The following is a 25,351-nucleotide window of genomic DNA, read 5'->3' as shown; positions in this document are numbered from 1 at the left end:
GCAGGTTCACTGCTGTGCTCCTGCCAAGCACACTGTGCCAGGACCAGGAGTCTCTCACTCAAGCACCAAGCCCTGGATGGGAAACTAGACATAAATTGTTCCCAAGCAGGTGTGAAATTTTCTCCTACTTCAGCGCAGGCGTTTTCTGCCAGACAGATCATCCAGTGGGGCCTATCTGGCAAAATGTCTTAATGAACACTGCTCCATTGACTTGGCAGTTGGGCCTATTTAGTTCTTATATGCAGTTGATTGTATCTCCCATGGGGTCGAGGGTATTGAATCCTTGCCGTCACCTTTATTAACGACACCATCCCTGCAGTCTGTACCTGGAAACTGTGTCAAATGTGTAATTAGGAATTTATATTGTCTTAGATGACTGTGGCATCACTTATCAGCACTGACTGACTTCACAGGTAGGAGAGGCCAAGTGCCTGATCCTCTGCTTAGGGTTGCTGTGTTTCTGGTTTCTTCAGTTGCTGAAATGTTTTCTCCTCTTCCCTGCTGTCCTGGGGGACAGCAGCATTGACTGGAGTCCAGTCCTCGTACCTCCTTACACCCACTCTAATGTGTGGGCTTCAAACAAGAATGTTCTTGGTGGTTGAAAAAAATCTGTTGAAATATAGAAAGATGCCAGGAAAAGCTGTTGCTGAAATCTCATCATCTAGGGCAGCAAACAGAACTTTGAGACAGGCAGGGGAGAAGAAACCTAAATGAAATCTCTGACATTAAAGAGTCCTTCGAGTTTCAGAGGCAGCTGAACATCTGGATAGTTCACCAAACTGAACCTGATCATGTGGAGGTTAATCAATATGGATGGTCCTTCCAATTCTAGGTGGAGTTAAAAGCAACATTAATGTGTCAGTCCTTGCTTTGATTTCTGATGTACAGCCTAATGGTACCATGGCAATGGCTCAAGCATTTCTCCTGGGGCTCTTGTGACTTTGCAGATGGAGTGTAATGTTAGAGAGTCCTTGCTGGAGACAGAAATAGTGTGTAACAGGTTTTGCTGCTGGGACTCCTACTCTGGCAGCTACTGCCTTCCGGGAGGCAAAACTAAGTGTGTTGTTCAATGTTTGCCCAGAGGGAAGAGACTACTATGGAAAAAAAAGAGCTTTATTTGGTTTAGTTTCATATTCTTCTCTGGAGGCTGAGGTAGTGAATGAATAATCTGCCCTGAAGGTATCTCTTACTGGTGGTTGAGGACTGTACAATTGTGTTATTAGGAATTCTGCCCTGGGGTACAATTACATTATTGCAGTCATTAAAGGCAGTCCATCTCCATAATAATGGAAATCCTGCCTTGGAGGCTTAACTGAGTCAAAATAATGTTCATAGCCTGACTCCAGAAGGTAAATTTTATATAGAAGCATCTATAGCACAGATATAGATATATTGCAAATGCTGCTTGGAAACAAAGGCTATTTCTATATGGGTAGAGATACAGAGATCATTTTCTATCCTTAATCTTCCCTTCTCATTTCAGTGCAAAATGGCTGTCATACTCTGTGAGAAAGGTCTTCAGTCCTACTAATGCCACTCTGTACAAAGTAAGAGCAGGTGAGACTGCTGCCTGCCACCATATGTCCCACCTTCCACGCCACCGGGACAGGAGACAGGACTAAAATACATTGACCCTCTGGCAAACCCTTTCTCAGGAGCACGAGATACCTTTTAGATAGAAATGGTCATCATAAAGCTGTGCAGGCTATATCATCAGAGAGAGAGTAGCATACAAATAGTATTTGGGACCCACTTGCCCCAGCACGCTCCTCAGGCAGAAGTCATTTTAGCCTTTTAACATACACTGTTGTGCTAATAAGCTGGAAGTTTGAGCCATTTGTCAAGATCTGCAGCTGGTAGAGAATTGTTCCAGAAGCCAACAAGGACTGGGAGCTCAAGGTGGAAATGATGTCTTCTGGTCATTGCAAAACTGCAATGTGTCTTTGGGACATGTCAGATTGTTCTTCAGACAGAAATATTTGAGTCCAGAATGTTTTTCACTTACCATTTGGTTCTCTTACATTCCCAGATGTGTTTAACATCTGATGTCTTTATTCTGACTCAACAATAGGAGAAAGGAGATTCTGGAGAGCTGGGATCCCATTACATAGTTTATTTTTTCTAATGTCCCAGCTATAACAGTGTGACTCAGAAGTGATGCTGGACTTAAGCCTATGAGGTCAAGATGGAAGAGTGTTACTGTCCAGCTGCCTGAGGAGGGCTGACATTCAAAATCAAGCAGAAACTCCTTGAGTGGGGAGCGTGCGGAATGTAGAAGCCAGAACACATTTTTTTATTTAAATCTCAGTGGTATAATTTTATGTCTTCATTCCCGTGATTTTATGAAATGGCATAGTCGGTGTCAATTAAGTTTTTGAATAGAAAATATATAGCATGTATGGCATTGTATACATAGGGTGTAGGCATCATACAGGAATTCTGTACAGACATGTGGTCTTCTGCAATTACTGTGCCATGTGAAAGACAGATGATTCAAACTGTGCATATACTTTGCTCCAAAGCTGTCTCAGAAACCAAATCAATCATTCCTAGATATCAGTGGGAGTTACAGAGGTAGAGGATAATGAGATTTACCAATATAAAACAGAGATCCATAGTTATCCACAAGTCTGGAAAAGTTTCCATTAATTGATGGCCCCTGTATAACACTGAAGTGAATGAAAGCAAGTCCTTAATGTGGAGTCTTTCCTTTAAACTTCTGAACTCCTAGAGCCAAGCATCCTCCAGTCCACAGGATTTCGTATTTATGACAATTATTTCCTGGCATTACATTGTACATATTACAAATTGACAGGAGTAGGAGGGGAAGTCACAGTAGTCAGATTGTTCTTGCAGGATTTTGTTAATCCTCTCATTATAATTCAATTACATCTAATGCCACAACATTAGATAAATTTGTTACTTACACTAGTGTTTTAAACCCTTTATTTTCAGGTGATCTTATCACATAAACCTTTCCATGTCTTCGTAATTACAGCATGACTCCCACGGAGAACTGCACTTGCTTGCAAGTGTGAGTGGTTCATCCTCGCAGCGGTGGAAATCAGAAGTCATTGTAGTCACCAGCTCGTTCATTCAGATTTTGTGGGTGCAGGAGGGAGAATCAGGCTGTGTGTGATTAGAGACAAATCCTGGAGCTGTGCAGAGCAGTGCCAGCTGAAATTTAAATAAGCCTCTGTCACAACTGCTCCCACGCTCCAAACTGTTGGAGGAACGTCCTGCAATGGAACACTAATTCTCTTTGAACTGTAGATCAGGAAGCATTTTTTAAATTATTTAAAGCAGTTAATTCACCAGTTAATTTAAACCAGGTAATTTTAAAACAATTAAATCTCCTTTAATTTTGATGTTATTTTCCACAGTCCACAAAAAAAATGAAGTTGCAGCCTAACAAATCTGCACATGTAGGTATGCAGCATCCAAGGATTTGGCCATAGGATTCCTGTTAGAGTTGAGACTGATCCTGTGATCTGCACCCACAGACTGGGGCATTTTGTTACTTGGCTGCACAGATTAATAACTTACCACCCAAGACCATTTTGTTAGTGTATCTTAAGAAAATATGCATGGAATTGGTCAAGGGATATATTTTGCTGTTGGCATGGAATAATTTTACTGGAGTAGTGCTGGAAGGGCTTGCTAGGTGCTGATTTGTAATGCAAGATTCACATCACTTTTTTTCCCCAAGTCTTTCCTCTTTTCTCAGGTGCTTCATTTTGACTTACAGAAATTACTTTAATTTGCATGCAATAATGGTAATAATTACACTTATTGATTTCAGAGTGTTTCATTTTGTATATCAGTCTGTCAGAGAGACATAATGTCATTTTCCAGAACTGTTTATATGGTTCAAGAGCAGATGAGGGAGATGTCATGTTTTGGTCTCTGCCTACCATGGCTTCCTGCTGTGCTCATTCTTCCTTGCTCCCCAAGCATAGACTACATGGAAGAAAACAAAGACAGAGTTGATTTAGGGAAATCCTGTATTTCTGCCAGTCTTGTGGTTTGTTACCAGCCACCCACCGATGTGCTGGTTACCCAAAGCACGGGGACAGGCTGTGGTACTGCAGTGGGGTGAAGCATTTAGGTTTGGTCTAGTGTGGCACTGTGTTGGAGAGCCCTGCTCCAGGGTGCTTTTGGCATTGCTGCAAGGAGGGCAGTGGGGCCAGCAGTGTTGTCGGCTGTCTCGTGCACTAGGTAAGAGCTTGCACACATCAAAATCTAATGTGTATTCCCTTGAAACAGTGAATGTTTAAAATACACCCACAATGGTCTTCATTCCGAATGTTCTCCTACAGTTACTGGAAGACACATTTACCCTGCTACCAAACATGTACTCAGTCCAGGACAGAAGAATAATTGCACTTTTAAGCCCCAAAACAAATTGTTCGTCTCCTTTTCTCGTTCATGTAAAGCCCTTACATCATTAGAGCTGTTTCCTTTCTATGAATATACAGTGCATGCATTGTTTATACAGTTTAATTGTAAGGAAGGAAATTCATAAAAAAACAAATGATGTTCTGTGCTGGTAGCAAAGAATATGAAAGTGTCCAATTAAACAGCCACTCACTAGGACTTGTATAATAGCAACATCTGTTATCTTAATTAAACAAGTTTCTGCATAAAGGGACCCTCATAGTGCACTTTGTTAGAGCAGGATCTGACCTAGATACTCCAGGCACACTCACTCTCTTCATGGAAATTTTCCCAGTTGGTCCCATTATCTTGCATTCTTGACAAGCTTCATGATGTATGAGCGCACTCTTGCACACACAAAGCCACACTGCTTAAAGCAGGAGGATTTTTAATTTTTCTTTTTTTAGCTGAAAACCAATAAAAGCACAGAAATGCAGCATATAGTGGCATTTACCCGCCAAGTTCAGTCCCAGCAACATTTGGAAGTGTAAAGAGTGCTCAGATAACTTGGATCTTGTCAAATCATGTTCAGGAGAGAGAACCACACTTGCAGAAAGTGCTCACGATTCATTTTCAAAAGTGGCCTATGTGCTTCGGGGTTTAAGTAATTTAGGTCCAGATTCTTCCAGAGATTTCATTGCTGTTCTCCATGGTAGCCTAGAGTCAGAGACAATCTAGAAGGGCAAGTTCAGTTTTAAAAGTCCTGGTGCCCTGGTGACTTCTAAAAAGAATATGAGGATTTGCAAGACTGGGAAGGAGCAGTGAGAGTTTGATGAGGGCTTGGGTTTTTGTACCCATCTGCAAACAAACCAAACCAACCAAACAAATGAAAAACCAACAACAAACAGACTCCCCCGAAATCCCAGCCTCGTCAGAAGGAGATGTCTGCTGCTTGGAGCTGTTCTTGGGGCTGTAGTATACCAGGCAGCTGTAGCCAAAAAGCCTCTTGGCTTTTCTCTTATTCCTTCATGTGTCTTGAGCTTAAAAAGTTGTGTAGATTCCAATTTTTTATTTATTGCCTCAGACTTCCTAATTGGTTGTTAATGACTTTAAACAGCCAGAAAGAAAATGGCAATAGGACAGACAGCACATCTTTCTCAGTCTGGTGCCAGGGTATAAACCATGTTAATATTTTTATACTGATTACTTGAAAGATGAATTGTCAGCAGTAGCTTTTGGACACACAGTCTAGTGACACCTTAGGAGAAAACAAAACCTCAAAGGATGCTTCCTGTCATTGTTTTGCATTAATTGTGTTGACTGTCTTCCTTTTTTTTTTTTTTAAATGATGCACCTGTGCAATTTCTTTAAGACAGACAGGTAACCAAACCATCAATAACTTGTCGAGTTTTCATTACATCCTGCCTAGGCAAAATGAAAAATGACACCCTACAAATAGCTTTTTGAAGTTTGAATCGACAATGCAGCATTCGTCTTAGTTTTGAAAGACAATGGCAGAAGATGGCTCTACTCCATTGGAACATCTGAAATAACTGCCATGTCAACCTTAACGAATTTTCTGCAAAAAGAGAACTAAAATGAACCAGGAAACCGCTTGATTCAATGGTCAGAGGTATTGGAAAGCAGCCATCCTAGGCTTGATGGCCTCGTGTTCATGGACTGTTTGTTTCTTGGCAGAAGCTGTGTTGTTCTATTGTTCACGGTGTGTTTTAGCTTAAGCCCGTGGTGGCTGTGGATCTGTCAACTCAGCAGAAAATACCTGTAGTTTAGTGTGTGCTAACACTAAAAACCACTGTTTGTGTGATCTGAAATTCATTGGTGAAAACCAGTCAGTTTTGCCGTAGTTCTCTTTAGGAGCAGGTCATTAACTTTGCATTACTTCTTAAAGATAGTTACATGGACCTGTTTTCTTTGTGTGGATCTACCAAAGCTAATTTATCCTGTTGCCTTTGTAGTTTGAGATTCCTATCCTATGCTTGTATGTGTAACCACATAAATGGTATCTCCACAAAGCTTAGCTGTCCATCTGTTATGCTGTAGCAGCTTTCTGACGATTGATCCTTTCTTCAACATTAATATTAAGTTGGCAACTGTAGTTCATTCTCACATTGTCTTTTCCTTCTGTTTCAGAGCAAACATTTCTAGCAAAAGGTTACTTGAGAAGGGTTAGAGATTTATTTAGAATCCAGATTCAGTGCTGATTTATTTTGTTTGTATGTATAAAGTAATTATGTTGATCCCTAAAATTTGCACATTCATTTATCTGCTCCTGTAGAGCTGGGAAATTATTTCCTATAACCAGCCATAAATTGTTGTTCAGCATACCTGAGATGCCGATGAACGTAATCCCAACCTATGCCAAGAGCTGGTGTTCCGCAAATGAGACTCTCTCTCACACCTTGACACAGTCTCCTGTAACATCAGCAATCTGTTCCTGTTTTCCCAGCAGATTATTTTCACTGTGGAGTTATTGTAGTAGTCAGGGATACACATGTAGGACGTAATTGTTACTACTGCTGCTGCTGGAATGAGCTTGTGACCCCAACCCCGCCGTGGTTTGACCCAACTTGTGGTGCCGCTGTGACCCAAGGTACCTACAAAAGTCAATGGGCTTGTGTGTTACTTTTTAAAGTAGAGCCCTGCTTGCAGAGGCGGGCAAAGGGAGAGGAGGAAGCATCCAGAGAGCCCTATCTCAGCACCATCACAACTCCAGAGCACAGTAAGACATGTCCTGTGTTTATACACCCTCAACAGAAATGCTGTCACTCGCTGTGTGCTGTTAAACAGCTGCTGCTTTTCCTGCTTGAGGTGTCTCATCTTTATGATTATTAAATTCATCTCTAGGTACCATGCATAGGACTACAAATTATTTCTCCCTCTCTGTAAAGATGCCCCAGGAAAGAGTGAATTCCTCCCCGCGGTGCTGTTGTGTTGGAGGCAGCAGGATCTGGCTCCCAGCAGCGAGGCAGGTTTCTCTCCATTGGGAGCATACGCTGCAGCCAGCGCTTTCAAAAATAAATGCCTGTAATTAGTCTCCTAAATGCAATTTGAGATTGATGTGTGGTTCATACTTGTTCTCCAATTGAAGAAAATAGTAATAATGATTTTAGTAAGTTGGTAGCGTTTTGAAGGAAAAAATTATTATCAAATATTTCTTCTCTTGGATATTTTCACAATTAAGAGCAAGAAGGTAATGATTTTACAGTTAGAGCAACAGTTTAAGAAACACATGTTTAACATCCAAGGAAATAATTATATGTCTATGGGGGAAAAAGGATTCCTAATGAACTTGTTAGACAACCTACCAGACTTGGTGATATTTTTGGTAATTATTTAAACATCATTTTTATGTGATATAAGTGTGTCCTTGGATCTTGCAAATCTATGTTATTGTCAGTTACAAGTGGAATGGATAATTTATCTTTGTACTGTGGGTATTTTTTATTGAAACTAGAGGAAAAGATGTTTTATCTTTGAAAGACTATGCCTTTGGGCTTCTATTCGGGTGGTATCAGCTGGAACAAATGCGCTGAGAACGCATTTACTGCTTCTGCTCTAATCTCACAAATGCTTCCAGAAATGGTTTGTGTCAGCAGCTGATGCACAGAAAATCTTGCATGGATTTTTTTTCTCATAAGAAAATAATTTTTATGAGCTTCAGTGGAGTTCCTTTGATGCTCATGTTCTCCAAGCCTCCAAAGCTTTTACTGTAGGTGGTGGCTTATCCTTGTTGGGAAAGGAGTTGTTTTAGCCTTGCACGGGGCAGTTTGCAAGTGTACTTTGTCCCTTGCCACCACCAGCAAGAGCTACTCCAGAGGAGAAGTCCTGGGATGGCCGGTACCCACCAGGAGCATCCCCATCCTCCACTGGGCTGTTGCAGCTCTCATGGTTTACGGCAAATGGCCAACTTAGTGTGTGAAAATAAACCGAGAAGTCAAAGAGCTGTGTCAAAAGGGCAGTTTCCCATGGGGAATGGTCTTCATTTCCCACCAAAATCAATGGAAAATTGGCTCTTTGCACCACTGGACTCTTCCAGACTCTCAGGATCTTCCCACATAGCTCAAATTATCATTGTCTCATGTTTAAGGAATAGAAGCTGTGATTTGATCTTTACTTTACTCAAATCTGCTTCCTCAAATATTTATTTTCATGGCCTGGTCTTTCTTACCATATTTATTTTAATTTTCTGTTAGTGAAAAGAAAGAGCAGTAAGGGAGAGAAGGCAAAAGGCTTCTATTATTATTATTATTATTATTAATATTTGGAATTCACCACAGCCTGCCCGTTTCCTTCAGGGTCCTTAGCATTGCCTGTGTTTGGTTTGGTTTGGTTTATTTTTAAAAAATATATTTTGTAGAGAAACCATTCTTAGGTAACCTGGTGATACTTTTATATTTTAATTCCAACTCTAGGAATCTTTAAAATATTTATGCAAAGTCTCTAATAGCTGTAAGTGCTCACTTCTTTCCCTCCCACCACCCTAGTCCTTTGGGATGAGGTTTTGTCAATTCCAGACTTGTCTTAAAATTTACAGGCCGAAGGGAGAATGATGACAAAACACAGCTTTTGTGTTTATAGTTATTAATATAGGCTGGATACAGTATGATTTATTTGGACTGCTCCATTATTGCAGATAATCAATTTGTTGAAAAAGAAAATTGTGGGAGAACTTAGGATGCCAGATCCACGACTGGTTTAAGCTGATATTGAATTCAGTGGAGTTACGTTGTTTGATGTTGCCAAAGGGGCCCCTACTATTTTCTCAAAAATATTTATGTAAGCAAAGTATGTTTTTTTTTCTTTTTTTCTCTCTCTCTAGAAAAATATTCACAATTTTTTATGATAATTGGAAAGAAGTACAGTTTATACTCTCCTCACCTTTAATTCTTCTTACTTAGCAAGCCTGTAAATGAAAAGCCTCAAAAGAAAACACATTTACACACAACAGTTCACGTCCCTGGAAGAAACATTCTTAGTATTTTCTCAGAGATCAATATCGAGAAATCGCTAAGAAAAACAAGTGTAATGCTCTGTAATTTTTTTTGTTGTAGCAAGGTTAAGAGCAGCTATTACCTAGAAACACCTTCCAAAAGATTTGTTTTAATTCTTTGTGCTCTCCTATTGTAGTCTCAGAGCACAGAAAATGCTACCTGAAACCAAATTCTGTGCGCTATAGATGTGTGGGTGCTGTTCCTCAGTGCCATCTTCAGCCCAGTGTTTTTGACTTGAACAAAATATAAATATTTTGGAGATTGAGAAGCACACCCATGACCGCAGTAGCCCCACATAGTTGTGCCACACACAGCCTAAGTTCGAACATTTCATCGTAAGGCTCTTTAGCTCCTTTAAAAATGCATCTCCAGCAAACCACGTGGGAAATGTCTGAACTCAATGGAACAGGATTTTACCTCAGTTTATTTTGAGCAAATATAGTTCTTACCTGAAAATTAATTATAGGGAGTTTACTGTTAAGAGACCTGCCAGTTGTCATGGATAAGGAAGGCCTTATCTAATGCCTGCTTTCACCAGGAGAAAGACATACACTAAATTAAATGGGCTTTGACTGAAGCGCTAAATTACCTCAGGCTTTTCTGTGAACCAAGAAAAGACAAGTAGTTATAGACCAATAAGTACCAAAGCAGCTGTAGGTAGTTTTCTAAATCAAAACTAGCAGATTCTGGACAAGAAGTTGCGTATGTGTAGAAGACTGACTGTGCAGTTTGAATGTCTACGTTGGGGGTGAGTTTAGATGGGTGATCAAATGGAAACTGCTGTAATGCAGATCTAACCAACAGTATCATCCTGCGTTTCACTTGGAGTTATCCTAATGGCCGCTAAACATGGACCCAACTTGTCCTGTCTTCACTCATGTTGCTGCCCTGACCATAGCCCTCGGGATGTGTTGATGTCCCACATTGGTGGCAGTGCAGACACCGGCCATTTCACACTCTTTTTCAGAAACATTTGGGCTAACAGCATGTGGGCAAAGCCCAAGCCTGGAAAGCCCTGGCTGCTTATGGGGGAATGCTGAGCATTTTTGGCCAGTATTGAGGTCGGGTAGGAAGTCTCAGATGGTGTGATGAGGTGCTGGGTGGGGGTTAGGATCAACACCCTCCCCTCATCCTCTCCTCCCAGCACACCAGGGATCACTGAGGGTGTTGAGTGAAACCCAAGAAGTTGGCTTTGGTGTGGATTAATGTCACGAGCAGAAAGCTCTGCCCTTATTGTTATTTATTTACACAACATAAATGTTATAGTCACATATGAAGACAGCATCCCAGGGTCACAGAAATTATTAGCTGTGGACCTTGCTCTGAATCAGCCCGTACTTCAAGTGATGAGCAGGTACTCGTGAGCGGTGTCCCTGACTTCAGGGAGTGCTGTGCTCTGAGTAGTAAATCCATCTCAGGCAAACCTGTGTGTGTTTCTAAATTTCACTGCATTTTCCTGAAATAGCCTAATGTGCAATACAGCTTTTATGAGATCATTTTAATAATCCCAGTCTCTGCTTCATTGCATGGGAAGCATTATTGAAAAGGTAATAAACTGCTACAAAGACACGTGATAGAAATAGAAATAATTTGATAAATAATGCAATTGCCTGGAATCATTTACATTTTCAGTAGAGTTTTGGCATGAAACTGAGTTGCTGTAAGGCTAAAAATTGCTCTAGATATTCCTGCCTATGGACTATGGGAAAAGGCTGAGCAAATACACCGCTGAGATTGCAGTCTGGTCTGTCTCTTCCTTTTGCTTTTTTCCTCTGCTTCCAACCCCCCCCCAGCCCAAGCAAGGCTTTGGAGGGTGTACAATAGGCCATTCATCATGTCAGCTGAAATACAGTGTTTTTTCACAGGTACATTTAGCCTAAATCCTCTCTCAGAAGACAGATTATCTCTTAGAAGAACTCTAGCACCACAGTCTCTTTTCAATAGCCACGTCAACCACTGCCACAAAGGCTGTACATGAAGGGATCAATGGTAGTTTTATCTCAAATTGCACTCAGTGTGTGTTTCTTCCAACTGACATTCATTTAAATGCTTGCTCTAAGACATCTTTTCTCCCTGTAATAGAAAAAGGATTGGACATCCCAAGCATTGTTTCCTGGGGAAAAAAAAAATTAAAATATTCACTTGGCTAAGCACGAAATATTTCAGATGTATGTGTTTAATCAACAGTGAAAGCAACTGTAGTTATGCTTGTATTTCATTAATTAAAATGCTAAAATTATCAGATAAGAAACAACATACCTTATTTCATTGCAGCAGTGCTAATAAAACCGTTTGAGAAAAAGAGAGGAAAAAAAAAAAAAGTCGTGACTTTCTAATTGTGAGCACTTTGCTCCAAAGAAGCATTGGAGCTCTAATCTGCAGTCCGGTAGTTGAGCTGCCCGCCTGCGTGTGGCGTCCCTGGGGAAGACAACTGTGACCATCACAACTGCCATATGCACTGCATCTGTGATCCATTCATATTCCGCACATTTCCATCTGCTGAACAGAAAAATAGGGGGCAAGCTGAGAAGAATATATTGAGGGATACCTGCAGTATCATCTGTCTGGTGCAGATCTTCTATCAATGATGTGCGTACTTTGCAAGATAGAAAAAAATTTGCAATGAAAAGGTTAGAGCAAGGACCTGCTACTCATCCCTGCAAAAGCTTTCACCTGGCAACTGCAAGATGCAGGTGAGGCTGAACAACCCCTGGCTCTGCCATGCTGGTTCCTGGACCCACAGAGATTTTCTTTGAATTGAACAGAGCAAGATGTTATAGAACATGCTGCAAGTCTGGGATTTTTAAGCAAGCATTTTGTCAAAGCATGAGGTCAAACCTGAGCAGCAGGTCGTAGGTGTGTTTTGATAGATGCAAGTGATGCAGTCAGAAACCCAAAGGTCAGATTTCCTTGGAGCTGGGCTGGAGGTAATTACTGACACTCAGTTTTATTATGCACTCTGGGAGTTTTGCAGTTTTCAGTCATCATTTATATTCCAAATAAGGTCATTTTCAGAAAGTCAATGATAAAACTCTACTGATCTCAGCAGGACATATTCTGTCTCTAAATGCATATGTTACTGACTGAGAAATATTTATCAGCTCCTGGGAATCCTGCCCAGCAGTGGGGAATGCTGCAGTGAGCTACACAAACCAGATCTATTTCACTCAATTCGGGGTTGGAGGTAACGTGATGGGCAACTTAACAGATATGGCAGGTGTACCATAAGCTGAAAGGTAAGAACTAATAGATCCAACTGAAATGATTATGCACTGCTATTTCTCCTCATACTGCTCCAGGGCTGCCTGACCTCTTCTATTCGCCTCTGGGCAAGTTAGTGCTGCTTTATGGGTCTAGGTAGCCAGGCACCGTGATGTGGCCGTGATGCCAAGGTGGGTCCTTTCTAGGTAGCGTGTCTTAACATAGCAGAGCTCCGTGGAACTCTTACTCATTTAGATATTTGGCATCCCTAAAGATTAATCCTTCTCCTTCATGTACTTTCAAGGTCCACACCAAGCAAACAGTCAAATGCTTTAGGACTCTTCCAGTCCTGCAGAGCTCACAAAGGGCAGGCACAGTTGTTCTGCTGCAGAAACTGTGCATGTTGGTTTTGGAAAAGGTTCCTTTAGGGTAACGCAAAGTGTTCAGCTTGCAACTTTTCACATTTGCTGCTGCAGCGGCAAAAAAAAATGGGCAAGGAAGGCTGGAGAGAAATGTTTTTGGCATTTTTAAAGGTCCTTTGTCCCCAGAAGAGTTTTGATCAAAACACTGACAAGGTCAGCTCTTCCTGAGGTAGAACCCAATGCTTTGGTTTAGGAAACAAACGACCCTTTTATCTCCTAAATTCAGATGTGTCTCTGCTCTCTGTGGACCTGAAATCTCAGTTGACAACACAGACCAACAGATTCTCGCTTACAAACACTATGTTTAAAATAGATGATCTTTCTTTATATAAGGATGCTAACCTATCTTCTATCATCTCTTTTTTTCAAATGGATATTTTTATCTTCTTCAATTTTCTCTGATATTAGTAATGACCACGAGCCAGATTATCAGTAGAGCAATTGCATTAACCTGTATAAGAAAAGACTTACATCTTTAGTTTTTGTTACCACTGTTGTTGTTAGTGGTTACGGGGAACCTAGAACATCCAATAGCAAGTCAGGAGCTCATTTTTTGAGTTTACAGTGGTTTAAAGAGGTGCATACCCAGAAACCAGCACTCTGTTCCGAAGTAATACACATTTATTGGAATGTGGTTTATTTTTATGTCTTCGTAGGCATCTTACTAGAAAAATTTTTGGAGATCTATTTCAGCAGAGGAAGAAAGCATACTGAACAGTGCATCATTTAATTTGAACTTTGTGTCTTGAAAAAACTTCTTCAACCAAACTGCTAATAGTGGTTGATGAAGGGATGTTTGCTTTCAAGCCAATTAGCAGTTTGAGAACCCTCAGTGGCCTGAAATGACCCCATCTTCTCATTTAATGCAGATATGTCTACAAAGAACAGTTGTGAATAAGCAAAATCGGTGAAAGCTCTTCCTGCTTTCTCAACTAACTGTAAGAAATTTCAAAGTGTTAAAATAATTACTGGTTAACTTCTAACACATTGAATTCAAATTAGAGGACAAAACATTCAGTGTAGAAAAGCACCTTCAGCAAAAAGAACCACATAACCATAAGGCCTCCTAATCAATGAATCACAGTAAGGTTTTAATGGTCTGGTTTATTTTAAAAAAATCAGTTCACTTGCACAACTATTGGTCAATTTTAATGCTGGTCATTTACAAGAGTGTGCAGGAAATTAGATACCAGATGAGAATTAAACATGCCTGGAGCTTCTCTGGGGAAGGAGTTTGAAGAACTCGGTGCAAGTACCACCTGAACCCTCTGCAGCGTATTACCAGGGTTAAAGGATATCTTTGTGCTCAAATTGTAAAGCCAGCCAGCCGTAGCTTTCAGCTTAGAAATGGAATGAGATAAAGACAGCACTAACTCCCTGAGATGTGCCAAAGCCAATGGTGGATTGACTGTCCTTATCCAAAGGTCGTCTCGAGTGATTGAGTCCACATCAACTACAAACTAATTTTGCACTGGAAATAAAGACAACTTAGAAGGAAACCAATAGCATGAGGAAGACAAAGACAGAAAAGGCATTAGAATTTGAAATTAAACCTAGCTTCATCAACAGATACAATTAAAATGATCCATGGAAGAGATTATCCAGCAAATAGGTTCCAACCATATAGCTAAAAGTAAAATATAGATAAATAAAAATAAAATCTCAACTGTACAAAAATAGCCTAAAACATTACTTTTTGCTGGATTTCTTGGGATGGCAAAAATGCTGAAGGAGTGAGTGCAGAGCCTGGCACAGGGATTGCTGGAGCCACATGGTCCTTCTTGAGCTGGAGCATGTTGCTGAGCTTGTTTTGTTGTTTATATTGATTTGAATTTTAATGCATGCCAAGGGCACCTTCATCTTTCAGAAAGGCACCGTTCTTTTCAAAGACCTGAAGTTGATAAGAGCAGTTAAATAATTCCTTGGGAGATTCTAGTGCTGCCTCTGCACAGGCTCTGGCACTGGAGACCAGTGTGGCAAGTCCTGTGCTCCAGTGCACATTTAATGTAATACGTACATTGATTTGTGCCAACATAGCTGTGAAGATAAGAGACAAGTAACTATATGCTACTCTCTTCCAATTATTGAGCTGCAACAAGGGCTACAGAAGCAAATATATGGCACTGGACTCCTGCAAAAATAAATTACAATAGTGTATGTTACTGACTGCAACAATTTGGAGACCTATAAGCTAGTTGAGAAACTTCTATTAATATTACTGCTATTGATGTGTGAATATAACCTCTGTCCCTGGTCTCTGCCAGCTGACCTGCATGTTGTTGTGCTGCTGCAAGAGCAGGTCAGGGAGAGGGTAGCCAACATGGAGATTTGGTGGCTTCTCAGGTGAGAAGTACTTCTGCACCAGTGCAAGTATTGTTTGCTAAGTTTCTTTCAGCCTGATTTCTCAGTGTAGTTGCGCAGAGCTTGATTGGTGTTAAGGATGCAAGAAGGCTTCTTCATTTTCTTTCAAATTAGCTAAATTGGGAAATAATTGAGCAGGAGAAGGCAGGAATTAATACAAGAGTTTTCAATGTAGGTCTGAAAGGGGAGAAAGCAGATTGTGCCGCAAAATGTGATACTGAAGCAGACAACCAAGTATTTTGCTAAAAGAGGTGGTATTAGGCTGGGGAAAAGATCTTTCTGGAGTGTCCTTAGATTATGCTTCCGTGAGGCACAGGTCATTCATGCTTTGATGGGATTTGCTGGGCAGGATCAGGTTCTCTGTTTTAATTGAAAATGGATCGGGAGACAAAGTTAATTGGGAGCACGAGGAAAGCCTCAAGTGCAGCCCTTGTGCACAAGGAGGAGCCAGGGATCACCCCAGGAATTAACCTGCCATCCTCTCCTGCATCCCGCCCTCCAAGAGGCATGTACCACTGCAGATAACAACACTGTTTTGATGGGAATACGTATGTGAGAAGGGGAGGGGAATGAAATAGTGTGTTGGTTGTTTTTTTGTTGTGTTGGTTTTGGGTTTTTTTTTTCCAACTTGCAATGCAACTGCAGTTAAGCCCCATGGGCTGAGTTTTACTGCAGGCAGAGTGGTGGAATGTGCGGAGGGGAAACTTGGCAGCTTGGTACCCTTGCTGAAAAGCTATCAGCCTTCTTGCAAAAAAGCAGTAATGAAACACCTGCTTCATTTCTTCTGTTCAACAGAAGCTTTTACATTGTTAAGCAGCAAGCGTGGAGATTTTTAGATGTAGCCCGTGTATCACATGTTGCAAGGGTTGTCATGGTGAGTGCTGAATATCAAATACAGACATGTGTAAAACCTACACAAGCTGCTGGTGCGTAAGTTAAAGTTGCCCCTAAGTAAAGACACAGAAACCTCATGTAAATTATGCATTCCGTATTTATGAATTATGTCCTGAGAGTTTTCTGTCAGCTAAACTCCCTCTGTAATGGGCAATGCACTGTCTGTTGTTCAAACCATCAATAATTAATGCAGACTCAGAAGAGTTTTACGTTAACTTAAAAAATATGTAACTTCTGTGTCTGCCGTCTTTCCAGAATCACTATTTTGGATGATGGGAGCCTCCGGATTGTCAACGTCACCAAATCTGATGCAGGAAGTTACACCTGTGTGGCAACAAACCACTTTGGGACAGCAAGCAGCACGGGCAGCTTGGTTGTGAAAGGTAATTGCAATTTTTGTTGCATGTGACTGATATTCCATTTTAGTATCTAATAGCATCCCAGGCATCTCCATACATGCTGCCCCTTTCCCATTTGATGCTGATGTAAATGTAGCCTTGGGGATTAAATCATCTTTTGCATCTCAGAAACCTGATGATCCTTGTGGGTTGGAGACAACATTAACAGCAAGAAGGTGTCTGTGGTCACACTGACTGAGAGTGCTTGCAGGAAGTTAATGTGTTTGTTTTCATATGTAGTTTAAAATTATACTGCAAATGACATGTGAATTGTAATACAAATCCAGATCCCTTGTCTGTATTATTGTATGACTTGTTTCTAGCAATGGCCAGTAATCATGCATGAGAAATACTTGCTGTTGCTGCAGCCAGCTGTATCCTAAGATTCAGTTTTACAAAGGACATGCATAACACCATGGTGTACGTGTGGAGAAGTGTTGCCCTCAGCATGCTGAGATTAGGTGATGTCCTTTAAAAACATCTCTTATCTAATTAAACTTTATTTGTTCTTATTATTCCTAAACTTCTATTATCTTTTTTAAAAACCTTCTGAACTCTTTAATACATCTCATCTTGTTGCAGAATGATGCAAGAGTTTCAGCCTTGCAATTCAATGTTATAGTTTTTTAAAAGATGCACAAACTCTCATTTAATTTCACTATTTCTTATCCAGGGCTGGATTTCTCCATTTCAGGAATTCAAAGCATTTATTTATGTGTGTTCAGAACTCTTCTGCCAAATAGTTTTTTCAAAAAGAAAAGCTATAACATTTGACAAAAGTATTTCAAGTAACAGTTTGATAAACAACGAGAGATGCTGACAGATGTCTTAAATTAATTTTTGGCCTGCTTACCACTAGTCCAATGTCTGATGAATTATTATAGGCAATGAATGTATAGATTATTACACTTAAAATCACTCTCTATCTCCTACTTATTTGGGGAAAAACCTATAATGGATAACAAATCAGAAAAGATTGATTACCAAGCAATAAATCAATCACAAAGCTCTAATGCTGTCAGTTTTAATTCTCCCATATATTGGCATTGATGGATAATATTTGGTGAAAGCCTCTCCCCATCAATTATTTTTATGCTATATAGGGAATACTTCAAAATATTTCAATGCAAGTTTTAATCCATGCTTTTTTATAGTCGGAGCACATTTCAGCAAATAATGTCAGGATCAAGCAAGCACTGATAAAGCTGCTGAGCCCCTGTCACAGTTACAAACTGCCGGTGACAGTGGCATAGCAGCAGGTTTTTCTCAGAGCAAAATGTTTGCCTCCATCTTAGCTACCCAGTCCAGTATTTATAGTTAAATGGGATGTTTCTGGGGTTGTGCTTCATGGCACATCCCCGGGGCTGTGTTATCCCTTTGTGTCTTTTGCTGTTGCATATTGATACCAAGAGTTCTTCAGGTTTGGGGTTGTTCTGAAGAGCTTGCATGGCATTTGCCCTGTGCCCATGTCAGTCCCTGCAAACAGAGACAAGTGAAGATCAGCATTAGATTTGTATGTGAGCTGACTCTGCCTTTTCCTAATTTGTGTCGTCGTGAGGAGGCACCCACAGCAAATAGCAATGCTGAGGAAAAACAAACGCATAAAAGACCTTGTCTATTATTAAAACGGTTGGTCAGCTACTGTCTGCCCCAAGGCAAAACTGGAGAGCAAAACGATAAATACAGCCCAAACGTCCTTTCCTGACCTCCACGGGGACCACAGGAAGGTGGTGGCCTGTGCTCACAGCAGCAGGGACCAGCTTGTCTTCTCCAGGCTGTGGACAGCTGAGGTCCTTCTGGTTTCCCAAGTGCTGCAATGCATCAAGGGCATTGAATCAGGGTCTGCAGTTCAGGGACCGTTTGTAGCACCGTGAAAAAGTCAATCGTTGAAAATGGGAATGTGTTTTGTTTCTGTTATTGAAGAGTCATGCTTCTGTAGTTCGTGGCTTTATCCTTTCTTCCTCGCGGTACCCAAGGAATAACCCGTAACTCCGAGCACAGTAGTCAGCAGTGATTGTACCTGATCTTTGGGTTCACGTGGTTTACAAATCACTTTTCTTTGCGGTAAGGTTATAAAGGATTAGCAAGTGGTTTTTTCTCCCTGAGTGCTCCGTTTTAACTCAATTCCATTAGCATTAATGGGAGCTACACATGTGCATGAAGCAGAGAATAAACTCTTAAGCCCAAGATGTGGATATTAACAGCAAACCGAGAAATGCAATTTCAAAGTCTATCCCATAAAAAGTATAAAAGAGCAGAAACTATTCTGAACTCCAAATGAACTGTGTAAAATACTGTATTTTATACTGAAATGCTTGAGTTTCTCTGCCCTAAGTAAAACACCGGGAACTTTTGACGGAAATATGACTGAACACCTTATTTTAACTCGGTTTTGCAGTGTAGAAAAAGCCTAATTTATCAGCTGATAAGTTTTTTGACCTTAGGATATGCTTATATTCTTTTCTAATTTATCTGATGTCATTGAGTAAAAAACTGTGAAGGTCAAAAGATGTTTCCTGTGTTCTTCCATTAATGTTGCAGGTTCTCTTCTCTTTTTTTTTTTTTTTTTTTTTTAATTTTCTCTCTCGGGGCCAGATGCTGACAGTGTCAAAGACAGTGTAGGCGAGGATGGGAGGGGAAGAATATCTGTTACACCAGAACCAAGGAGCTTAAAATAAATCTCTGGCAAACAACCAGATAGGGATGAATAAATATTCATATTATGCATGAGTAGACAGCTTAAAAAAAATGAAATTCTGACGGGTGCCCATAGGGCTGTGTATTAACATGCTGTTGTCAGAACTGGTGAACCTGAGTGGTTTTCCGAACCAGTGAGATTGTGGTTTGGGTTTGTTCTGTTGGCCGGTGCTAAACAAGAACTACTCTGGCCTCTGGGACCTGAAATCTTGCAAACTTGCATGTCTGGTCCGACCTTTGAATTAAAAAGCAGGATTGAATTTGTAAGGATAGAGAAGAATCCCACAGACAGTGTTCAGAGCTATGTAAAACATGGTATGTGCTTACATGTAGCATATAAGTATTTCTTTTCCATCTATTTTTTCCCATTTTTTTCTTCTACTTGAGGCTAAATGTTCAATTCTTCTGGCACATAGAAAGACTATAGACTCTCTAAGTACTGGGGGATTAAATGACAAACTGTAAACAGGCATAGACTGTACAATATGAGTTTATTTGTATTTAATGCTGTAATATAAATTAGCTAATATAGCAGCAGCTCTGAAATAGGAAACTAATTTCAAGACATTGCAATAAAAGCTCTGAATATAGGAAGCATAAGAACGGGCTCCTGGTGCTAATAACCCAGGTCGTGCCCTTCAGTGGCAATGACCAAGACGTAAATGAAGTTTCTCTGACAGCATTAGGTATGGAAGAAGTAGCACAAACAAGCTAATGACCAGAATTCAGATTATAATAGCGTATCACCACCACCAAGCATGAGAAAATCCTTGTCATGCAGCTTTTTTCCCAACAGACCCACAAAATATCTTGATGGGCCTGTGGCCAGCTTTGCTTTTGTGACTTTGGAGGTGAATAGATTGTGGTACCCACCGTAGACATGTGTGGCTGCTTCTCAAACATCTGCTTTCCTCTTGACTGTGTTCTGAGCTATAAATCTGTCTATATAAAAATGTGTATTTATATAAATGTTTATATATGGAGGAGTCTGTGAGCTTCTCTTCTTGTCAGAAAGTATAGAAATTCTGATCACATTGTTGCACCTCTGACAAGGGCAAGTTCTGATGACTTTATTTGCCGGTTTCTTTATGATGCCCCTTTAACATTTTCCTGCTGCTATTAGCTCATCTCGTTTGGACTGTCATGGGAGGACTCAAGGCAGTAAAAGCAAGAGAACTTTTGTTAGCTGGTATCTGTATCACTTTAGCAGAAAAAGAATACAAAGATAATGTCAGTAGGTTATTTTTTCCTCATGCTTGAATAGACTGATAGTCTTGATTTTGTCCAGCACAGTGATCCAAATTATTTTCTGTAAAATTGCATATTTTCCATTCAAAGCCTATTCCTTTGTGTGCATGCTGAACTGGTGTAGTGCACTTAGAATTGAAACGATTGATTAAATACTGTAAATTCTGGCCCATTATCGAGTAACTTTTCAGAGGCTTCAAATGTTACTGCCTTTAAACCTGCAATTTTTACTGTGTTATTCTAGTCTTTTAAAGTAGCTGGGCTCATAGTTCAGAGATAGTGCTGTGCTGATCGGCATGGATGCAGCCTTTGTGCTCTGTAAAAACAGTGTTGATGGGATGTGATGGTTTACCTGGCTCACGCTGCCATCTGTGGTTGTCACTGTTTCAATGTGGTTATTGCTATTTTGACATCACTTGATCAGTATTGAACTATGTTATTGGAAAATGTGTTGTACTTGCCTCGTATCCATGGGGCTAAAGGGGATTTGTACTACTATGGATTGTCCTAGTAGATAAGGAGTAACCATTTTTTTCATCTTCAGAGATTATTAATATTATGCTTCCCATAAAGAACTGAACAGAGTTTAGTTCTCCAGCTCCACAGGCATGTGCCAGTGGAGAGAATTTGCTCTCTAATAACTGACCATCTGTCTGCTATTACATGTTTCAGAAGTTTGGGGTTGAACGTGGCTGATAATGCATGGTGCGGGGTTTCTTCAAGTCATTTGAGCTTAATTTCTGCATAATACAGTACACTGGTATGTGCTAACGAGCACACATTCAATCAAACAGAATTGCTTATGCCTCCTTTTCTGCCTGTGCATAATGTTCTTCGGTTGGGCTGAGGGGGCTTTGATGCCTTCGTACCCATCAGCCTTCTGAAGCTGAACGGCACAGAGCTTGGTTGCAGATGTATGAGCACCAACAGTGCTCATCATGAAGTATCAGCTACTGAATTTCACAGGAGTTTGTAATTTGTAGTTCGTTTTACTTTTGAAGACACCATCATAACCCTCCATAATGGTGTTAAAGACAAATTAATATAATGCCTTCGGTTGGGTTTTTTTTTTTATTGTATTATTTGTTTATAAATTTAAGGGTTCAGACAGACTTCTAAATTAATCCCATGTTTCTGCTATAGTAGTTTGAAGAATAAAACTCAGAAAATAGATCAAAATGATATGGAAAAATCATATAGTCTGAATGATATCCCTCATGGATTTTCAGAGTTATTATTTTAGAAGCATTTACCCCTTACCATGATTCTGATTTTTGTTCTTGTTGTTGGATATTCATAAATAATCTCAATCCAGAGTGTTATTGTATAAGTTTTAGATCACAGTTGTGTGTTCCTTACAAAATTATTTCCATCCTTAGGATGGTGTATGTGTCTATTTGCTTCTTGTTTTATACTTAAAAAGTAGTTTATTTCCATTATCACAGACACTGATTCTGCATAACAGGGCTAGTATTGCTGACTGTGTTCTTTAGCATCTGCTTTGGCTTCAGTACCAGCCTCAAATCTAACGCTATGGCTATTTGCACTGTTGAGATCAGCAAATACTGGACTTGCCTACTACTGAGTTAGTTCTCAAATAGTGCCATTACTGAGTCCATCAATAAAAATGGTGGTGTTTAATAAACCTGACTTTCTTTTACTCAAAAATACATGTAGCTTTTTTAAAATATATCTGCCAACCTTTGCAGAGGTGTTGAGTGCATTAACAAATGTCTCTCCTTTGTTAGGGTGTGCTCTGAAGGGATCTGGCTGCAAAGGAACTGTGCGATGTTTTACTTTGCAGTTGTACAAAATGCTAATCTTTCAGCAAGGAATGTGTGTATTTTCATGAGTGTCCTGATTTTGGTTTGGTTTTGCTTTTTGTTTGTTTGTTTGTTTGTGTTTGGGTTGTATGGGGTTTTTTTAATCGGTGAATACAAATAATTCTAGTGCCACGACTTTTACCAACTCTTCTCACCTGTGTCTTGATTACTGAGTAACTGGGATATCAGTTGCTTCAAGAGGAGGTTTAGCTTTTTTCCCAAGAGGGAGAGTAAACCACACATTAAGAAGTCAGTGTTTTGTTTTTTATGTTCATCAAGGGAAAAAATGCAGCAGATACAAAAATCTGTTAACGCATTTAAGCACTATCCACACTATCAGAACCCCTCTCCATACCTCCTTGATTTTTCACTTGTTAGATACGTTGCTGCTTCTTTGCTCATATGGAAAGCTGTCCCACAAAGCTATTGCAGGCGTTTTCCACACCATCCATCCATACCATGTCATGGGTTTAGTGGCTAGTCATTTTGAAATGTGAATAGCCCCTCGTCATTCTAGCTGAGGTCTGTCTTGATCCAGCAGTGTTTAAGGTCATGCAAGGTCTTTTTTTTCTTTCGTCACGGTTCAACTCAAATCTAATTTAAATTCATGTTGGTTATGCCTCAGCCCTTAAGAAAGGACCTGGTTAAACAACATCTGGCGTTGAAAGCACAAAATATAATTTTAAAAAGAGAGGCAGAATTTAAAGTAACAATCCCAGAGCAGCTCTTCAGGGCCGATCATATTTTCTGGGCTTTTTATAATTATGCTGGATAGCACACTAGGTATGTGTGTGTTATTGGCTGGTATCAAAGCCAAGATTTTCTACACTGACCAAAGACTCTGAACTCAGAAAAGGTCAAATGAAATCTTATTGTTGTTAAAGTTGTTTTTAGTAGTTGCTGAACACAGTTTTTATATGTAGCCCAGGCATGAACGAATATTCCGTATCAAGTCTAACACGTTGGTTTTTTAAAATTTCAGGTAGAAAAAGTCAATTGAGAATACAAACTGTTGCTCTCCAGAATCTCTAAATCAGGGATTTATAGGCAAAAAACTATTAGAGAGAGACATAGAGATATATAAGCACTGATTTATTCACGTGTACATGTTGCTGTATTCTTGTGTTTAGGAAAAAACCTTATTTCTAAGTTTGAAAATCTTTCTGAACTTCTAACTCACAACCAATAGCAAAGGCTTGATTGTAACAACTGACAGCAATATTCTTTAGCTGTAGATTTGCGAAGGAATATATTCAGCTCTAATTGGACTATTTCCACCAACACCAGTTATTTCTAGGACAAAATTAAGGGTCTTTTGCTAGGTTTCAGTAAAATTATGACCCAAAGCACTGCATGAAAGGCACAATTATAAATGAAAGTTATGCATCTGCTGCATCTACTCCTCCCTCCCCTCAACCGTGGCAGCCCCAATGCTTCAGGCTGCATTTTGCTGAATCTCCTTAATGAACCCTGGGTGAAAACACTTGAAGCAGAAGCTGGTGATAGGGCTGGTATCTAGCAGACACCTCAGGGTCCTTGCAGCTTTTAAGGAGCTCCTCTATATATATCACTTCAAACATAAGGTTTAATCAAGTATTTTATAGTTTCAGGTGACTGATATGTTTATATCCAACTGCAAACAACAGTCAAGATTATTATACGATGCCTATCCAAATTGCCTTCTGCAGCTGTAAGGAGCTCACCTTTATGTTTCAGAGCTGGCAGGTTCCTCTCCTCTGCACGTCTTGCACGTGAGCCTGGTAAACATTTAGGTTTTCTCCCAATTCCATTCAGGTGAGAACCTCAGGTCAACAGAAAAATCAGGTCTGCCCCAAAGCACTCCAGGGAAGATGAAATAGCTGTGTATCGTGTCAGCATTTCCATTTTTCTGACAGTTGATTGAAGCAAAAAACGTTGTAATTATTCTGAGATTACAGAAGTGGCAAAATGAGAAGCAGATGTTTCATCTGTTGTCAAGCCACCCCCAAAGCCAGCCCTCCTCAGGTCTGCTCAGACATGCCTTTTGCTTTTGATTTCCTTAATGTGGACTCTTCAAACATGACAGCCGTGGACTATCAGCCACGTTGTGTGGGAGAAAGTTGGTGACCTTGCTCGAACATTGATGAGGATCACAGCAAGCATCAAATGAATGAGCCCATGGCTGGACATTTCCATCAGCGCCTTTGGGAACATGTTGTAACACAAGTTTGTGGTCAAACTGCTGAGTGAGACTTAACTGACAACAACCCATGAATGAACAGCACTGCAAGAGCTGTTGGTTTTTTATTTAGGAGAGAAAAAAATCAGGTCAGCTGCTAAGGACAAAAAAAGTGAATGGTAAAGAAACATGGAAAAGAAATAAGCTGTAAAATACCAATGGTTTGTTCTTACAGCTAGTTGAATGCAGTAAGTTAGGGTTTTTTTTTCCTTGTAAACACTTACTGATCATAACAAATAAAACTTGTAAACATAATACAACTGTTAAGCTTCATTAAATTTGCAGCAGACAATTAATTTTTTTCAGGCAATTCAAAGGGTCTTCTGTAGTACTGATTCAGTTTAATTGAATATATTACCACAAGCAGACAATAAGAAATATATTGAAGATATCCATCTGGCTTGTGCTAAAAACCTTGTGCATTTTGTTTTCTGTGGCTGTCACAGGCCTTACTAATTGCCTCATTTTGGCTGTTTTACAATCAGCATGATTTAGCCATTAATGTGATAAAAGTTGTCTTGGTGAAGAGCTTAATATTAAAAAGCATAAATCTCTAGCCTATGTCTCTTGCCAAGTTTGGACTTATCTCTAGCATTATTAGAGTTACATTTTTAAAAGCAGAAATATAAATATATTGACTCTTACAGAGCAGCTTCTCAAGGTACTTTGCCAATCTGATTCTGATGTAGGGAGTGCCAGT

The 25,351-nt window shown here is 40.0% G+C and overlaps 1 protein-coding gene across 9 annotated transcripts in view; it reads left to right on the top strand.

The window, feature by feature from the left end:
* Positions 1–25,351, top strand: part of LOC102088268 (contactin-4) — a 334,360-nt gene that overhangs the window by 276,840 nt on the left and 32,169 nt on the right. For all 9 annotated transcript variants that reach the window (XM_065074577.1, XM_065074578.1, XM_065074571.1 and 6 more), the window contains one exon: positions 16,523–16,650. In XM_065074577.1, coding sequence (XP_064930649.1) covers positions 16,523–16,650 — 128 coding nt within the window. The remainder of the gene's footprint in view (positions 1–16,522; positions 16,651–25,351) is intronic.

This window comes from Columba livia, chromosome 10 (assembly GCF_036013475.1).
Source record: "Columba livia isolate bColLiv1 breed racing homer chromosome 10, bColLiv1.pat.W.v2, whole genome shotgun sequence".
Classification (NCBI taxonomy): domain Eukaryota; kingdom Metazoa; phylum Chordata; class Aves; order Columbiformes; family Columbidae; genus Columba; species Columba livia.
The sequence above is the reverse complement of the archived record's forward strand: the minus strand, read 5'-3'. Positions and strand labels throughout refer to the sequence as shown.